At 50.3% G+C, this 19,030-nt stretch overlaps 1 protein-coding gene across 4 annotated transcripts in view; it reads right to left on the reverse strand.

Moving 5' to 3' along the window:
- Positions 1-15,759, reverse strand: part of LOC101577819 (AFG3-like protein 1) — a 24,333-nt gene extending 8,574 nt beyond the window's left edge. For 2 of the 4 annotated variants that reach the window (XM_023705197.1, XM_023705196.1), the window contains exons 1-12: positions 15,560-15,759; positions 13,384-13,462; positions 12,247-12,315; positions 11,646-11,740; positions 10,837-10,986; positions 7,209-7,277; positions 6,529-6,653; positions 5,697-5,967; positions 4,552-4,689; positions 4,245-4,398; positions 2,410-2,517; positions 1,570-1,695 (exon numbers count right to left, since the gene is read on the reverse strand). In XM_023705197.1, coding sequence (XP_023560965.1) covers positions 1,570-1,695; positions 2,410-2,517; positions 4,245-4,398; positions 4,552-4,689; positions 5,697-5,967; positions 6,529-6,653; positions 7,209-7,277; positions 10,837-10,986; positions 11,646-11,740; positions 12,247-12,315; positions 13,384-13,462; positions 15,560-15,697 — 1,522 coding nt within the window. In that variant the 5' untranslated portion in view covers positions 15,698-15,759. The remainder of the gene's footprint in view (positions 1-1,569; positions 1,696-2,409; positions 2,518-4,244; positions 4,399-4,551; positions 4,690-5,696; positions 5,968-6,528; positions 6,654-7,208; positions 7,278-10,836; positions 10,987-11,645; positions 11,741-12,246; positions 12,316-13,383; positions 13,463-15,559) is intronic. The other 2 variants (XM_023705198.1, XM_023705199.1) reach the window with 2 other exon arrangements.
- Positions 15,760-19,030: the final 3,271 nt, after the last annotated feature.

Genomic DNA, 19,030 nt, shown 5'->3' on the forward strand with positions numbered 1-19,030 from the left:
TGTCCTTCAGTCTGTGGTCTACAGTCTCTTATAAACCCTAAGGCACTTAATTTTAAGAATGACTCTGCACATCCAATTCTGTGCTTCCTTGGGACAGTTGTTTTATTTTTCACTTTCACTGTGCACAGACCCTGCCTGCACAGCTTTGTACTTTTCTGCTAAATCAGTAGCCACATTTTTCAAACTTTCATTTTTACTGATACACTGCAGTGCAAAAACTGAGGAGAGGGCATCAAACCTTAAACCGCCAGGTTTCCACTGGGACACTCAAGACTGAAGTAGCCAGAGGCAGGAGGAGGTTGTCAGTCACAGAAGAACCACCGGAGCTCAGCTGGTGGTGGCTTCCAGGGCCTTTGCAACTGCGCCAACAGTTATTTTGCTATGCAAATTCCATGTGTCCCCTAAGGGTCCAAGGGCAGGGATACCATTCTCTGCCCTTTGCGTCATCATGTCCACAGAGGCTGCCTGCCACCCCTCAGGCACAGCCCAGCCCTCGCAATGAGCTGGGGAGGAAGGTGTCTGGATGGAGCAGCACAGTGCTGGCTCCTCCCTAGAGGGGGTGCAGGGCCAAGCTGTCCCTGGGCAGAAGCTGCCTGCTGTGTGCATGCACTAGAAGTCCCCTGTGGGCTCAGGCATCCTGAAGTCTTGTAACCTATCCCTGGCTCTGGTTTTTGGTGGGGTTTTTTGTTTTTTTTTTTTTTTTTTAATTTTTGTTTGCTTATCTGGTACAGTCTTACTTTGCAGCTCAGATGCACAGTATTCCTCCTGTCTCAGCCTCCCCCTAGTGCTGGGATTACAGGTGTGTGCCACCATGCCTGGTTTTGGTGACTGGCTCCACACGGGGCCAGCATGGCATGTGATACCAGGGATCAAACCGGGGTCCTTGCACTTGCCAGGCAGGCGTTTAGAGCACTAAACTATCTCCCTGGCCCTCTATCCCTATTTTCTGACCTGAAAATGGACATCTGAAGCTGCAAGGAAAGAAAACACAGAGCACAAACCACTTTCCAGGCCAGAGAACAACCACCTTTACCTGCTGGTCTAGTGAGACTGCCTCCTTCAACACCTACCACAGATGTGCACGGAAGTGTGAACAGCCTGCCCAGGCTGGACACGAGGCTCTGGGACACACTCCAGAGTGGCAGAGCAAGGGACTGGGCTGAGGCCCTCCATGCAGCCTTGCAAGTGAGGCTACAATGGGGTAAAAGGGCAGGAAGCCCCTTGGAAGGTCAAGTATCTAAGTACAGGAAACTAGGTTTTAACGAAAAATGAAGAAAAAAGCAAAGGAACTGCCCAGTTCAGAGCATAAGTCCAAGACCACAGGGTAACATAATTCATCTCAGGCACCCTCCTTGGACGTGATTTTGGTCTTATCCAATAACGACTTACTAAGCTGAACCAGAGCTAAAATATCCACTCAAATGCTACAACAGACTACTGAAATGTCCCCACAGGGACCAGGCAAGCACTGCCCAGGCCAACGGAGCAAGCACAACAAGCCGCCAGGCAGTCACTAGTAATTGAATGTCCCAGTCCCTTCCAGGCAGAAGGGCCCAGCCCACTACGTACCAGTGAAGCCTGGAGTGAGAGCGGCCAGCTTCCGTGCCAGGGCGTCCTTACTGAGGTTTTCAGACAGCTTGAGTGGGCGCAGGTGGACCTTGAAGATAGATGATCTGCCTTTGATGTCAGGAGGACCTGACAGAGAAAGACAGATCCATCTTCTGAGCTCCTGGGACCTTCAGAACTGGGCCCTCACAGCCACTTCCCAGAACCCCAGAACCATCTCGAGGAGCCAGGATGCAACACAGAAAACAGGCAGTTCCCCACGCACGTAGCTCTGCAGCACACTGGACACCACCTTAACACCCGCCCAAGGGACCTGACGGCAGACAAAACACAGCAGCAAGAGCTAGTCCCTCAGCGTAGTTATGCTTTCCTAGGACGACAATGACGGCTGGCTATCAGGGTGAAGGACAAAGGGTAAATTCTTATCCTCTAAACCACCAAGTCCCTATCACACTATCTGAAGGCAGAAACTGGAACACACAGCCTGTCGCATCCCTGCCTCTACACACTGCAGTGACCTGCTGATGGCCCGATCATCTCTCTGTTCTGAGAGGAGGACCCAGCAACAATGTGAGATACTTGAGCCCACATTTTCAAAAAGTTCTATTAATCCTTTCAAAACCTCATCTGAACATATAGTGAATGAACGAACCAAACTTCATCCTCAGGGGCCAAATGCCCACACCCAAGTATAAGGGGCCGGGGAGACTGCTCAGTTGAATAAGTGCTTGCCTGGCAAGTGTAAGGGCCTGAGTTCAACCCCCGGTTCTGCAAAAAGAAAAATAAAAACCAAACAAACAAACAAACAAAACACACCCAAGTATGCAAGTCACATGTGCTCACCAATATAAATCTGGCGATCAAAGCGGCCAGGGCGCATCAGGGCTGGGTCGAGAATGTCAGGGCGGTTGGTGCCGGCCAACACCACCACATTGGTGGTAGCGTTGAATCCTAGACACAAGAGAAGCAGGTGAAACCGAGGGAGGCACGGGCACCACAACCCCGTGTTCTCCAGCTTGACCCACACGGGCTTGCTTCCCCCTGCTCACTCCACACCCTACCGAGAAGAGGACTGTGAGCCTCAGGAGCCCTGCCCAGGTCTGCTAACTCTTCCTAGGAGGGATGCTCACCAAGACCCCACCTCCTCAGATCCGCTCTTCCCCCACTCCACCTCAGTCTCTGCAGGTAGAAACCTGACAGCTCTAAGCAGGGCTGCTGAAATCCCTGGGCATGGCTCGCCAATCCTTACTTATGCCTGGCTCCTGATGGCCGCATAACACATGGCCACATCGCTACCTCTGCGGCAAGCAAAGTCTCCACCCACTCAGGTCCCACTGGGCTTGCAGGGCCCAGAGGCAGGTGGCATGAAGGTAGACAGGACTGCTTGGAGGCCGGGGACGCCATCAGAAGAAGAGGGCACGGCCATGGAAACAGCTCAGTGGTCTAAGCGCTGGCCTGGCAAGCATAAGGGTTTGATCCCCGGCACCGCATGCTGTGCCGACCCCGCCTCCAAGCTGCAGAGTGAGACCCTGTACCAGAAGATGAGGGCACGTGGATCAGCCTGGGCGCTACACCTTCCTCTCCATCATTCTCTCGGCTGTTCCCTCCAGAGACACCATAAAAGCTTATCTATATTTACAGTTAGATACAGGACAGTAAGACTTGATATAGGGCCAGGGATATAGCTCAGTGGCAACAGCACCTGCCTGGCAAGCTCAAGGTCGGCTCAAGGTCGGCACAGCACGCCTGACGGTGTTGCCAGCATCCAGTTATCTCCACCACACCCCAACAGGAATGGCATACGTGTGGGCACAAATGTGGTCTATGCACACTGCCCTCTTGGGCATCTGGAACCTCAGCGCATGACCAGGCCCTGTGGAGACCACAAGGAACTGAGTCCCTCACAGGCTTCCCAGATCAAAACCACCCAAGTCCCACTACAGCTTCTCACCAGGGACTCTGGAAACTGCCCCAGCCTCCCTGCCTCTCTCCATCACCTTCCCCTGTTTGGGTCTGTTGTTTTCTCACTGTGGTGAACACAGACGAGTTACAGCTCCTTCCAGCAGGCTGCCACACCAAAGGAGCCTCAGGGACACCAACATGATCCTAATGTCAAAGTGAAGGTAAAATCTGACAAGGAGCCAGCGAGAGCTTTTACAAGTGTAAAGACTAGTGTGTCTAGACACATCTCAGGAAAGCACACCCAGGTCGGGATCGCCCTGTGGGCAGCAGGACAAAGGCTCAAAGCAGGAACACGGCTGTCATTCTATCCTGCACCTCCACCAGAAGCCAACACTTGGTGCCATGGACATAGCTCGGTGGCATAGAACTGCCCGGCAAGTGCAAGGTCCTGAGTTCAATTCCTGGTACCAAAAAAGAAGACACTTATGTCCTAGTCTATCTCCCAGACTCCCGAAGCAGGTATTCTTCACCCCTGCTAATCTCCTCCTGCTGGAGGCCAGGGGAACATGGCTGCCTCCTCCTACTGCTATGCAATAAACAGGCACACCATGTAAACCGATACTGCTTTCTCCACCATGTCTGCCTGAAAGCAGCTTCCCTTAAGCGCAGAACAAATTCTCTTCCAAGGGCGCTGTCACACGAACCAAAGGCTCCGAAGGTAATCTGACCTCCCGTGGAGACACCAAGGGCAGAGCTGACCGCACCGCCCCACTCACCATCCATCTCCACGAGCATCTGGTTCAGAGTGTTCTCCTGCTCACTCTGCCCCCCAAGGTGTCCACGGCCTCGCTTCCGGCCAATGGCATCAATCTCATCAATGAATAAGATACAAGGTGCATTTTTCCTGGCCATTGCAAACATGTCACGTACCTGGAACAGGAACCCCCAGTCTTTGTTACTCACACACAGCAGCATCCCTCCCGTTCTCCTTTCTGGGCTCACAGCAGGATCCTGCACAAAGCCCACAGCCACCAAAGCTTAGTGTGCCACAGGTGGCCCTCCCGCAGCTGCCCCCACACTTACCCTTGCTGGCCCAACACCAACAAACATCTCTAGGAACTCCGACCCGTTCACGGTAATGAAGGGCACGCTGGCCTCCCCAGCCGTGGCTCTGGCGAGAAGCGTCTTGCCGGTACCAGGGGGACCAGTGAGCATGGCTCCCTGTAACCGAAGTACACGGCTGTCGAGGGAGACGGATGGCACCCAAGTCCCATCTCCTCCTCAGAAGTGGTGACCTACGGATTGACTAGTAACAATCCCTCCAAACACCACTTTTAAAGCCTAGGCGCATCTGTTCTTCATCTTTCCTGCTCATAAGACGACTGCACACTCATCACTCACCACAGTTCACACACCACACCGGCGGCCAGGACACGTAGTACAGGGGACCGAACCCCGGTCCCTGCGAGTATTACTACTTCAAAGGGAAAATTTTAGACCCAAAGAAATCCTGTAATTCCAACACTCAGGAGGCTGAGGCAGAGGGACTGATGCAAGCTCTAGGCCAACCCAGGCTAAACAGTGAGTGCACTTTTTTTTTGCGACAGGGTCTTGCTATGTAACACAGGCTGGCCTTGAATTCACAGCGCTCCTCTTGCCTCTGCCTATTGGGATTACAAACATTACAGGTGCGTGACACCAAAGCCAGCTTTACACAGTGAGCTCAAGGCCAGCCTGAACTACGTACCTAGCAACACCCTGACCAAAAAACTAAACAAAACAAAAAAGTTAAATGAGATTTTCTAAATTCCTGCTTCATTTCAAAATAATCTGTAGATATGTAGGTCATTTAACAGTCTTTTTTTTTTTTTGATACCGGGTCTTACTCCACAGCTCAGACTCACAGTGATCCATCCTCCTATCCCGGCCTCCCCACTGCTGGATTACAGGTGTGAATCTTGGTCACTGAAAGCAGACTGGCCCTTAAATGCAAAGCACTGAAGGAAAGCCCTCTTCTGTGACCACTAAAATACAAAGGGCAAGAACTAACGCACCACGTTTCTAATGCACGAAGTTTCTGTCTCCCCTGCCCACGGTAGTGGTTACTCCTGAGTTAAAGCTCAACATTCATGTTTTCTTTGGGATGGGCCAGAGTTACAGCTCAGTGGCACAGTGCCTGCCTGCCAGTACCAAAACAACAACAACAACAACAGTAACAGCAACAACACCTTTGGGATTTTGGCTCCTAAGTCCTGATACTGCTTGGGGTTCTTCAGGAAATTCACAAACTCCATAATTTCCAGCTTGGCCTCTTCGCAGCCAGCCACGTCTGCAAACCGCACGGGGACGTTGCTCTTCAGGATCTTGGCTGTCGTTGCACCAACACTAAAGAGGCCGCCTCCTCGCCCACTGCGCCCGGCCCCCATAGAGCCCCTCCTCACGGCATAGAGAAGGATGCCAACCAGGAGAAGGGTGGGTACCAGACTTCGCAGGAAAGAGCTAGCAAACCACAAAAACCACCTGTCAGAACAGCTCCTTCAGCCAGCGCGCAGAGGCTCCAGAGCCCGTGCAGGGACAGCTGTCTCCTAAAATGTGTCCATGTCAACCCACAGGTTCAGCCTTCCCAGGCCCAGCCCACCTCGCAGAAGACTTGCTGAGGTGGAGAGGGCAGCAACATGGGGGGCTCCATCATGTACCCTCCTCAGCAGCCCCCAGGCCTGCCCACCCAGCTGAGCCTTCTCTCCTCTATTCCATGATCAAGCTCTTCCTTTAACTATATTTTACTTTTTCCCTTCTAAGTGAGCACCAGTGGAAGGGCGGGAGTCCCTGTGCCCTCCACAGGCCAGCCTGGGCAGCACAGCGAGACCCTATCTCAAGAAGTAAAATAAAACAGTAAAGTACAAAGAAATAGACTAAATTGCATGAATTAGAAATCTCAGCAGACGCTATAGCATGCTTAAAAAGCAGCATATCCCAAAGTAAGTTAAAAGCTGTACTTCTCATTCACAGCCAGGGGCCCTGGACCACGCGCTACACTGCCCACCCTCTCCCACCACTTACCCATCGCTCTCCGTGGTGTAGACCACCGTGGCCTGGTTGGAGGGCTCAATGCCCAGCTCCCACTGCACAGACTCCAGGTTCCGCTCAAAGGTGTCGACACTGCCGATGTTGAACCACACGAACTTCTGCAGAGACCAATAGGAAAGCTGGGCTCCCCAACAGACACTCACACACACACACCCCTGCCCCTGTACACACGTACGTGCACACACACAGCCTGCACACTCATTCACCAGCTCTCTCAGCAGCACAGCCTCTCCTCGTCCTGGCTGCACATGTGGGCCAACCCCACTTGAAGGCTGGCTCCAAGGGTAACTGCAAACAGCAGAAGCCCCATAGTTCTGGCCCCACAAAACCACAGGCTGTAAGGTCTGCACAAAAGGATACAGGGCTGCAACAACTGCCAAAGATTGCATTAGTCCTTCTGTTCTTCATCTTTCTACTCTTCTCCTAAACCTTGGCCAGAGTTCTCACACACTGCTTGGCAAAGCTGAGTCACGGTTAGTAGTTTTGTAAGAGCTCCTATCCTGAGAAAGAGTTGCAACTACAAGACTCTAAGATAAACCTCAGTAATGGACTGCTGGACACTGGCAAAGGTGTTCTGCTGAGACAGCAGGAAACTGAGCTTTCCACTGCAACAAAACTGTGTCTAGAATCCTAGCTCTGAAGCGCCCTCCTACCTCAGAAGAGGTCCCCGGGGCAGGAATAACCCGCACAAACTGTTTGTTCACGACCTCCAGCCGGTCCACCTAGGAGGAAGGAAAAGATACATGAGCAGCTAAGGCAGAAAGTATGGCCCTCAAGACACCATGGGCAGGGGCTGGTGAGGTGGCTCAGTGGTCTAAAGCACCTACTTAGAACAAGCTTAGCAAAGCACCAGGACCGCGGTTCAATCCCCCAGCACCACATGCCAGCCAGCCCCGCCCCCTGGTGGGCTGAGCTGGCCACACACACACACACACACACACACACAGAGTTTAAAAAAAAAAAGACAAGACACTGTGGGCAGTGCCAGAGGCGCCAGCCCCCGGGACCACAGGTGCTCCACAGACCTGGCCCAAGTTCTGTTCCCTGCAGACTCAGACACCTCACCTAGGGTACAGAGGAGCCAAGAGATGAATTCAACAAGAGGTTTTGGGGGAGCAGGAGGGGTCTGCTTTTTGGAGACACAGTCTTGCCACAGTTAGTCCGGGAGGGCCATGACCTCAAGGGAGCCTCCCGATGGTCTCCCAAGGGCTGCTCTCTCCTGCTGCTCTCTCCGGCTTACACCGTCCCACTCGGCTCGGGGGAGGTCCACATCGGGCATTTCCAAGCACCAGTCAAGCTCTGAGATTCACTTAAAAACTCAAAAGGGTTACAGACGACACATTTTATACTGGCAGTAAAAAGGGAAGCACACAGCTGATTTAGAATTTTTCGCATCTAGCTGTAGGTATAAGAAAATGGCGCCACCAAGGATAAAAATGCAGGCTTCAGGCCCATGAACTGCCATCACCACTGGACACAGAACATAGCAGGGAAGACGCCCCTGAGAAAACATCCTCACTGCACCATGACGTGGCACTCGCCTGCGCATCACAGAACTCTTTTTTTGAGCCACTGTCTCCCTATGCAGTCTAGTCTGTCCCTGAATTCACTACATAGACTATGTTGGCCTTGAACTCCTAGAGCTCCTCTTGCCTCAGCCGCCCAAGTACTGAGATTACAGCACCACCATGCCTAGTCCTCATCACAGAATCTTGATTTTGTTTTCTTTTTTTCAGTACAGGAAAGCAAACCCAGAGATGTCTCCCACTGAGCTACAGCTTCATCCTTTTGGGGGTTTTTGGATACGCCATCTTGATAAATAACCCAGGCAGGAGTGGAACTTATAATCCTCCTGCATCAGCCTCCATCAATGCTGGAATTACAGGCTTGCATCACCAGGTTCAGCTATCACAAAATCTAAAACCACTACACCAATGTGACTTCTGTCAGGAGTTAGTACAGCCGCCTGGATGACTCAGCCATGAAGGGGAGACTGCGACTTTTACAGGTAAATGGATGCGACTCAAGACCACTCACATGCATAAACACTATACTGCCTCCTTAGTGTTAAAAGCTGAAAAAGTAAGCAAGATCCAAAACATACAACAGACACTGTGAAATGGGGAAAACTGCTCAAAAGGAAAGAGAAACTGGGATGGGGAAGGGGAAAAATACATACATACACACACACATACACACAATAGTTAAGATCATTATACTGCTAATTCCTCTCAGTTCATTTTAAAGTCTGCGTTAATACTGTTTGGACAATTACATGCCAGCACCTCGTACCCTGAGCAAGATTTAGAGATAACAGCATGGGCCGGCCTGATAGCTCAACGGCCTAAAGCACCTGCTTAGGCAGATCGCAGTGGCCAGAGTTCAATTCGTGGAGTGCCACGCTGGCCCCGCCTGCAGGGCGCACTGAGACAAGCAATCAAGACTGAGCACGCTGGCACGAGCCTGCAATCCCAACACTGGGAAGCTGAAAAAGGAAAATCACTAAGTCCAACTGTGTAGTGAGACTGTGCAGACCCTGTCCTAAATAAAGAAAAAAAAATAAGATAAAAAATAAAGATAACACCATGTAATATGTAACTATTGCTATTCTCTATCTCCTATTACTTTGTTTTGAATTTTTTTCTCTTTAAAAATAATCCTAAAAAATAATAATAATAATAATAATAATCCTAGTACTTGGGAGGCTGAGGCAGGAGGATCACTGTGAACTCGAGAACAGCCTGGGCTACACAGTTCAAGCCCAGCCTGAATTACACAGTGAGACCCTGTTGCAAAAAAGAAAAGAAAGAAAAAAAAGCGAGTGACGCCTAAGGACTGTGATTAATGTGTGTTCATCACTGAGGAACCTTCCAACCATAACAACCGGGGCACAACATCAGCACCCCAGCACCAGAACCACCTCCGGGAGGCTCTGGACTCTGCCCTGAGTGCACACGCCAGAAGGCCTTCTGGACTCACCACCTCCATCTCCTCCCCTCTGGCCTGGACCTGCAGGTGGCAGGCTGATGGAGGGAAGGCACAGCAGCCCTGCACCCACCAGTGTAAGGGAAGCTGCCAAGAAACTCCTTGCCAATGAGTGCGGATGGGCCCTGCAGTCAGACAGGGAGCCCGGGCCACGACCCTAAAGGAAAACGAGCTCCCCCAGACATGACTACATGGAAGTGCAGGTCCAGCACCACCTCCCTCAGCACAGCCCGCCCCTCTGGAGGACACCTGAGAGGCAAAACAGCTCCTTTTCAGTTCTCACTGAGGCCAAGCAGTCTTCGCCCAGCCTCAGCATGCTCATGAACAAGCATGCCAGTTGTGAAAGGGAAAGGAGCCCCCATACCACACATGCCTCCACCCAAAGTCCTAGCCCCTGCCCAGGATGGTGGTGCATGCTTATAATCCCAGCACTTGGAAGACTGAGTCAGGACAGTCATGAGATCAAAGCCAGTCTGGGTTACAAGAGACAAACCTGTCTCAAAAAAATAAATAAAAATAAAGGGGGCCGGGGTAATGTCTCAGTGGAATAAGTGCTTCCCTGGCAAGAACAAGGGCCTGAGTTCAAACCCCAGTTCAAAAAAAAAAAAAAAAAAAGACTCCCTAGAAATCAAGCATGAGATTAAAATTCAACAACCAAATGGAGAAACAACTAAGTCTCAGAGGACAGATTTTAAAAATAGTCTCACTGGGTAGCTCAGCAGTCTAAAATACCTGCTTAGGCAAGCTTAGAAAAGCGCAGAGACTGCAGTTCAATCCCTGGTACCACACCTGTGCCAGCCTCGCCCCCACGGCAGGCTGAGCGGGCCACAAAAAGAGTCAATCCACAATGTTAAAATGTGGTTTTGTTTTTATGTATTTGGTACAGGATCTCACTACACAGCTTGGATTGGTAGTAATCCTCCTGTCTCAGCCTCCCCAGCACTGGGATTACAGGTGTGCGCCACCACGCCCAGTCTCCATGACTGGCTCAGTGCACCTGGGGTTGGGGCCTGCCCAGCATGTGGTGCCAGGGATCAGTCCCTGTGCTTGCCTAAGCAGGTGCTTAGTCCACTGAGCTATCTCGCTGGCCCTGATGTTAAAGTGTTATATCAGCCTCTACCCAGCCAGAAAGTGGGCCTGACACCTTCCACTATGGCAGCCTTAAGGAAAGCACCTCCCGGCTCTGCCCTGAAGCAGGCTACTCAAAAATCCACCGCAGCAAGGAATGACTCCAGACCTGCAGGAGACACAACAAACAGCCTTCCTTCCTGGCAGACACACTGTGAGTTCCCTCACCAGGCCTCTGGCCAGGTAATACTGCACAAAATGCTTCCAGGTGATCTCTTTTCCAGGATCTCGAAAATAGAAGTAGAAAACTCCCATGGCAACGCTTGCCCCCAAAATGGCCAGATTTCGGAAATCCTTGTCATCCCAGGGAAACTCTCCCTGTGAAAGAAAAGAGAACATATTTTCTGAGTAAGTGAGGAATTTCTTTTTGTCTTTGCAGGCTAGAGACCCAAGCTGGTCTGCCCATGCTGAGTGACACTCCCAGGACTAGGGTGGTTATGGAAACTTAATGACTTTTCAGACATTATTAGAGTTGTCCAAGCCATTCCCTCGCAAGCTACACAAAGGGCCCCAGGGTGTGATAAAGCAGAACCTTTCCTCTCCTGAGAAAACCTTTATCCATGGTAGAAGCACACATAGCACCTGCAGCTCCCAAGTCAGCGCAGGAGCAGCAGAAACCCATGAAGAGATCTGCTCTGCAGCCACCAATCAGGTTCTCTTTTGTAGAGATCTTTAAAGATGGGAACAGCACAGCAGTGCAGCTTAAAACGTTAATTTCTCAGAATCTCTGAAGGAGTGGGTGAGCTTGGCCCTACGCAAGCAAAGATTCCTGTGGCCTGAGCGTACGCCCTGCAAAGCTCACCCAGGTGACACTGGGGGACAGAGTCCTCGGGCTGTGCGAGCTCCGTGCACAGGCATGGTGTTTCGTCACGGGAGCAGGCCTGTGCCAAAGATCGCGTGGCGCCAGCTCTCAGGCTAGGCCTCCTTGCCAAAGAGACGAGTGCCTGGGCTCACTCCCGAGATGCTCACTAACAAACCTTCTGTATCCGCTTCCACCAGGCAAAATCACCCCCTTTTCCTCCTCTCTTGCTGCCACCTCCTCCAGACCCAGCATTCTTTGGTTTATCAGTCTCTAAAGAAAAACAAAGTCAATTATGAGACATGGTAAAAATCTGTATAAATTCTACGTACGAAACTTCGGTCTTCATAGAAGTGTTCCGTTTGTAGCAAGGCGCGTTTCCACCGCGTCTGATGTGCTTTCGTGTATTTCTCCATCTGCCAAATACTACCCACTGCAAGGGCAACACTTGCCTGCAAGCACAAGGTCATGAGTGCAAGCCTCAGTACCAAAAACAAAACCAAAAAACCCCCAACTTCAATCCCAATTCTCATCACCAAACCACAATTTGATTCAAAAGAGGATTCACCTAGGCTTGGAGCCAAAGAAGCCAAGAAGGCACAGAAAGATGAAGACAAAGAAAGAACGAAGTGAGTAGGGAGCACAAGGCAGCACCCACAAACAAGCATCGGGAAGGGAAGGCCAACCTCACACACACAGGCGCACGTGCCTGTCACGTCCCAGGAAAATGAAGCTAAAATTAGTGAGTCCTTCTAAAACATTCAGATGTAAAGCTTCACCTTTCCTTGGAGCTGCTGGTTTTTCTGATTCTGTGTTTCTTCCATTCCTCTCAAAGAATTTCTCAAACCCTTAAAGATAAAATGAAAAAGCTTTAGAGAAAAACCATTCTTGCTCAAGAGCAACAATTCAATCAAGTCACAAGAATAAAAAGAAAACTCAGTTATCACTCCTTTCTTCTTGACACAATGATAAGCAGGCCCAGCTCCCAATACTGGGACGAGGGCTGAGGAGTATCTGCGGCAGTGTGGAGGCCACGTTTCCAGGGAGTTCTGGGAGCACCACCCACCCTGCACACAGCCCAGGGCCCCGCCTATGCTGAAGCGCTTCCAAAGGGTAACTGTCCTCCAAGCCAACTACAGTCTGCACATCATCTGTGTGTTACTCTCCAGACATAAGGCTTGGCCGGTCCTTAGAATCAGTTTACCTACTGTCCAAAAGATTCATCAGACAACTTCTTTGAAAATGCTTCTCTTTGGCCAGTCTCAGTGACATATCAAAATGGTAAAAGCATAAAGGAAGTATTATAGCTTTGCACAACAGAAAAACTACAAGGGGGAGAGGTCACCTACGTATCATGGGCCTCGTCCACTATCACAATGGGAAACACTCCAAGGAAGCTATAAACTTCACGCTGGTCTTCAGGCTAAACTCCGAGAAGCAGCTGAGACCACTAAGCTAGGCAGGACTGAAGCAAACAGTGCTATTTTATTTCAGGCTGAGTGCAGTGTGGTCAAGGGCGAGAAGGCCAATGAACACAAACCAAGGAAGAGAACCCAACTTATAGGATAGCTTAGGTATGCGAGAGGTCCCACTGAGGAAGATGGAAAATGTGAAGCTTCTCAGGAAGCTGGAGCAAGCTGGTGCCTCAGGAGGGAAACTCCTGAGGGAAATGCGGGGTGACAGGGGTACACTGTGATTTATGGCCTGAGTGCTGTAGGTGTACAGGGCTACCCATGAGCCTGAGAACCAGGCCTGTGAGCCGTCCTGATAAACAGATTTGTTTTAGTCTCTCCAGCTGAGTGAAACGGGGAGCTTCCTGCTTAAGCATCATGGTGGTCTGTAGTGTTCCTCTTCTGGTTGGGAGGGGTCTAACTGTGAGGACCTACGAGTTAATGCCAGTAAAGAAAAACAAGTACCTTTAGGTGGTTTTGAACATAGCCATTGGGAAAATGACGTCAATCTCCTTTGCAGAGCCAGCTGCTGAAAGTGGACTCTCTGGAGGCCCTGAAGTGGGAAAAGGATTAGGTAATGAGCTCCCTCTGTAACACAAGGAGCATTTTCTCACAATGGCCCAACAAGCTAAAAGGGACAGGATACGGGCTTGGGATTAAACTCACTGCCCTTATTCATCTGCTTAAATCACCTATTAAAATACAGTTCAACCAAGAAGAAAACTAAATTCATTGCAGAAATGCACGAAGAATTTTTACAGTAACCAACAGCAAGCCAAAACCAAAACCCACCTAAAAACTAATCATTTTTGCCTGAGGTCCTAACTCTTAACTCAAACCCAAAATATTAGTTTCAAAACCAAACATGGTTCTAAAACCTTGTATGATTAAACAACTGAGGCTGGGGCGCAGTCAGCACTTGAGCACTTAGCACACAGGGCCAGATCCAATCCCCGGTACCACAAAACCAGACATTGGCAAATACTGCGATTCACATCGGATCAGGCAAGAGGTTTACACCTTTGTCAAACCAAGAAAACAATTTTCCAGATCATGCCTGTATTTCTTCAGTCCTCAAGGAAGAAAAACACCAGTGTTTCTTTATGTGTTTTGTTTTGTTTTTTGAGACAGGGTCTTACTATGTAGTTCAGCCTCAAGCTCTACCTGATACTCTTGCCTCAGTCTCCTGAATGCTGGGATTACAGAGGCGTGCCACCATGCCCAGTAAGAATATCATCTTTTTATCATACGCAGCTAACTCTACTTGCCATATGATTTTTTTTTTTTTTTTCTTCCTCGAATGCCTTCAGGGCACTTTTGGCCAGCGGGAGAGTTGTGAGGTTCGAACTCCAGCAACCTGAGGCTGACAGCTTTGTGGAAGCAGCCACTTAAAGGCCTGAGCTAGGGCCAGGCCCCCCTACTTGCCATATGATTAAGGATACAACTAAAGACAATTTCGATTTTTCACTATTTAGGATCAAAACCCACTAAAGCCGAATCTAGAATGGCAACTTTTTTCTTAAAAGTGTAATCCAGTAGTAACCATATCAGCAAAATCCCAACATAACCAAAGAATCTGGATTATCTCCAATACTTTATTATGATGAAATTAGACCTGTGTTATCTCAGCTTGCTAACATTAAAGATGCCAACATTAAGGGCTCTGTAGGCTATTGCCTGAATATAAATCTATTTCCTATTTCCTAGTTGCTAATTAAATTATTCCAATATCCCTATCAAAAGACACAATAGACTAAAATGTCAGGTAAATCATAAGAAATGTTAAAATGGGGGGTGGGGGTGCACACCCATAATCCCGGAGAGGCAAAGGCAGGCCAGCCCTAACTACACACTGCAACCCTACCTCAACTACACATCGCGATGTCTCAAAACACCAAGTCAGACATGGTGATGCACACCTGTTATTCCAGCACTTGGGAGGCAGAAGGCAGGAGGAGCGCGCTTGCAAGTTTAAGCCCAGCTTAGACTACACAGTTAATGCGAGACTATATGTACAGTCTCAAAACTCCGGCCTCAGAAACAAACCCGAAGAACCTAAATAAGCGCCGCCATCAGGGAAATCCCACACAACCTCACAGGCGGAACGCTCGCGTGGTGACACCACAGCACCAGACACAAAGGCTGCAAGGTGAGGAAGAGCTGAGCTGCGGACCTCTCTGGGGTCAAGACTCTACCTAAGTGTGTCTGCACGCATGGCAGCAAAATTGCATGTGACTGCGGTCCGCTGGAAACTACAGAAACCCTAGAACACGCAGTGGCCCACGCTCCTGTCTTTCCGTAAGTAAGGTCAAGGCCCTGCGGAGCCCTCCAGCACGAGCTATCCCCAGAACACGGATCTGAGCCCAGCAAGTGTCCGCGGAATGAAGAACTCCCGTGTACACCACCCTTCCTCCGCGACCACATCTGGCCGCGAGGAAACGCACGCGCAAAGGCCTCGACGCCTGGCACGGGGGGAGAGCGGGCCGCTCGGTTTCGGAGCGCCGGAGAGCGACCGACCCGAGTACGGGGGGGGTACGCCGGGCCCCAGCGCCGCGCCGCCCCGAGCCCGCCCCGCGGCGCAGGCGGATTGCGTCACCCGCCGCGCCCCGCCCACCGCCGGCGAGGGGCGCTCCCAGCTCACCCGCTGGGCGGGCCTATGGACCCTCGCGCCAGGCCACGCGGTCTTGCCGCCTCCCGGGCCGCCGCCGCAGCACCACAGCGGGGCGAGCCGCCCAAACACAGTCCGACTGCCGGCCGCGGCCGCTAGCCGGTGCGACATCACCTGACCTGGCGCGCCCTAGCGCGCGCACGCGCAGCACAGCGCAGCCGCTCGGTCACGCCCCGGCCCCTCCGCGGGCGCCGCGCTTGGCGCGTGCGCAGCAGGCCGCGTGGCGGGCTGGGGTCCTTTCTGTAGGTGTCCACTTCATCGCCTGTTTAAGGCCGGGACGGGCGCGTCTCCCTGCGCTGTCCTGAACGTTGACCGCGGAAACCTGAGCAGCCCACTTAGCCTGGGCGCCCGAGGACAAGCAGGGCCTTGGTATCTTTTAAAAATCTGGCGTAGGCCATGACACCTATCACCGGGGTCCTCCATGGGAAGCAGTCCGCTAGTGAGCGCCGGCGTGCGGTGCGCGCTCGCCCAGGTGTGCAGGGCTGCGCTAGCTCCCGAAGGAAACGGGCTTGGTGCAGAGTCCGCTGCGTGGCTCCGCTGCATAGAACTCTTGTGTTCGGTTGGTTAGTTGGGGTTTTTGGGACCACAGCAGTCCATACCGGTTTTTATCAGCCTGTCGCTACATGAGCCGGGATTTGAACTCTGACCGGGAAGCGGCGCGCAGGCCCGCGAACGGAGCCGAGTCCCCGCTTCTAGACGGCGGGGCCGGGACTCCGGGGGCTTCCACGTGCGCCTCTTCCTAGTCGCCTTTTCTCTTTCCCAAGAGAAAATAAACTGCTGCGACATTAATACATCGCAGAGGCAGCAGCGCCTGGGAAACGCCCGCAGATGCAACTGCTTTTCCTAGTGCGTGTAATGAGTCTACTCACGTTTTAGATTATAAATGTAAATCTTGTGCTTTCTGTTGCAAAAATGTATACTTACCACTGTTCTAAGTTGTTTAGTAACGAGTGGCTGTTTCTTGCTGTTTGCTAGATAAAATTCCTGTGACCCTCACCAATTCCTGTCTGCAAAATTAGCTTACAGAGATGACTAAGAAAACTAAATGGGTTTTCTTGTAACCTCTGGACTATGCAAGGCCACCTGCAGGTACTCAGGTGAAAATTAACCAGAAACCAAAACAGAAGCCCCAGGAAAGGTAGTTTGAGTCGTGGTCCCAATCGCTCTGAAAGCATTATTTTGTGTCAGACAATGAATTTGTTTACCAAACTGAATGTGGTCATTCAATGAATTTGCTTATCAAACTCAATGAGGTGCCGGGGTTTAAGCCCCTCCCTGCTTCCCGGGCTGCCGCCTTGCGGGCCTCTCCTGCGTGAGAGCAGACGGGGGACTGAGCTCAGTAATAAACTGCTTTCCAAATCCCAGTCTGGTTGACCTGGTTCTTCTCCTGAGTGACCCATAATACTTGGGGGCTCGTCCGGGATCCCTTTTACTGGGGATCCATCTGAGGAACCAGAGTTTTCAAAAACCATTTCTCTGGGGAGACTTTCTGGCCCCCGGGTGGTCTCCGAAAACTTAGATTTCATCATTCGAACCTCCAAGCCCTCAGTAAGTTCTTACGGGTCAGACATCTGTATCTGTTCTGTTGGGGCGCCCATCTGGGAGTCCTGGGCGGTGTTAGAGGTAACGGTAGCCCCCGGACTCCACTCGCTCCAGGACACGGATCGGAGTCTCGGATCTGGTTTGGTTTTGTTTTTGTGTGTTTCGGCCAATTGGCGTTTGTCTAATACCTGTGTGGCAATGTGCTTCTGTTTCTGTGTCTTTGTTGCCCCTATAATGTTTTCTAAATAATTTTCAAGATTTCAGACAACGAGCCTCAGAGTACGGAGACTCCGTGTCCCCCAGAAAACGTTGGACCTTCTCCGAATTGGAATGGCCCTCCTTCCCTTAGGCTGCTGGACCTGCTTAACAGGTCCAGAGAGTCATCTTCGGAAATCTGGGACACCCTGACCAGCTCCCTTACATTCAGGCTTGGATTGATCTTGCCCATGAACCTCTGAAATGACTCAAGGATTGCTGTTCCAGACGCCGCTCCTGGAGGACTGGCCAATCCCACAGGGTCGCACTGGCAGTTCCAACTGATAAGAAGCGGCTGTGACCCCCGACCATCACCCTCAGGACCCGCTCATCCTGCCTGCCACCCTGTACACAGATAAATTCATTATGCGGTTGTTAAAATGTTGGTCAAAATGTGTTGGTAAATCTAAACTAAAACATGGAAATGTTACAAGGTTATGATGTTTCTTTAATGGGACATTTTATGACTTTTGTATTTGTATGTGTTGCATTCAAACTGGTTACTAAAGGTACTGATATTCCTTGCTTGACTTTAGACAGCACTACAAAAAATGTTTGTAAGCTTCTAGTGAATTTTATTTTTTATTTATTTATTTTTTTTTTAATTTTTTTTTTTTAATTTATTTACTTATTTAGTGTGTGGCCAGCTCAGCCCACCAGGGGGCGGGGCGGGCTGGCATGTGGTGCTGGGGATTGAACCGCGGTCCCTGTGCTTTTGTTAGCTTAGCTTGTTCTAAGCAGGTGCTTTAGACCACTGAGCCATCTCACCAGCCCCTTCTAGTGAATTTTATATAAATTTCTGAAAAATGGTATTTTTAAATCTAGTTCAGACTTAGCACATATACATGCCTGTAAAACATGTGACTCCTTTTGCCAGCTAAATGACATTAGGTCAACAATGGTTCTTGACTACTGAAAGATCTCTGCTGACCTATTGTACCTTTTCCCTTCTCTTTCTGCCAGTAAACTAGGAATTCTACCTGAGCTTTTCAGTAGAACTTGATGAGTCACGCCTTCAGAAATTAGACTGAGGCAGCCACTTACATTCTACAGTGGCTGTCAAGGAAATAATTTACATCTGTGTGTTACACATTAAGAGTAAAGAGATTTTTGTCAGCCTTGAAGTAATGTGTTTTTACCAATATGTAAAATTTGATTGCTAGATGATAGATACAGGTTTCACCTGTGAGCTTCGGGTTTGAATCTTGTCCAGTTGCTAAACCTGTTTACCTAGGTGATTAGGTGAAAAATACAAGTGTCTGGAGACTTGGCTGGCTCAGTGCACGGGGCCAAATCTTCCTGCCAACTGTTCTATCTACCTCTAGAAGAGACTTTTGTAGCCTAAAAAGTGCTCACTTCAAATTGACCTTTTTATGCAATGGTCATGCTTCCTTCTGTAAGACTCGTCACCAGACCAGTAGTCTTATGTTCAGATCTTGTTTGCCTTAAGAAAGTCATTCTAGTTTTGAAATGCAGATGTGGGCTACAGGAGAACCAGGCAGTTCAGGAACCCAAGGCTGCTGCTTCCTAACCTTGGGAGCCTAAGCATAAGACAGCCTTAATCACAGCCTTGCCCTCCCTTACTGAAAGTAAGGTTTCCTATTTGCATTTTATTTTATTTTTTTAAATTTTTATTTATTTATTTTT

This window comes from Octodon degus, unplaced genomic scaffold, assembly GCF_000260255.1.
Source record: "Octodon degus isolate 3935 unplaced genomic scaffold, OctDeg1.0 scaffold00215, whole genome shotgun sequence".
NCBI classification, from domain to species: domain Eukaryota; kingdom Metazoa; phylum Chordata; class Mammalia; order Rodentia; family Octodontidae; genus Octodon; species Octodon degus.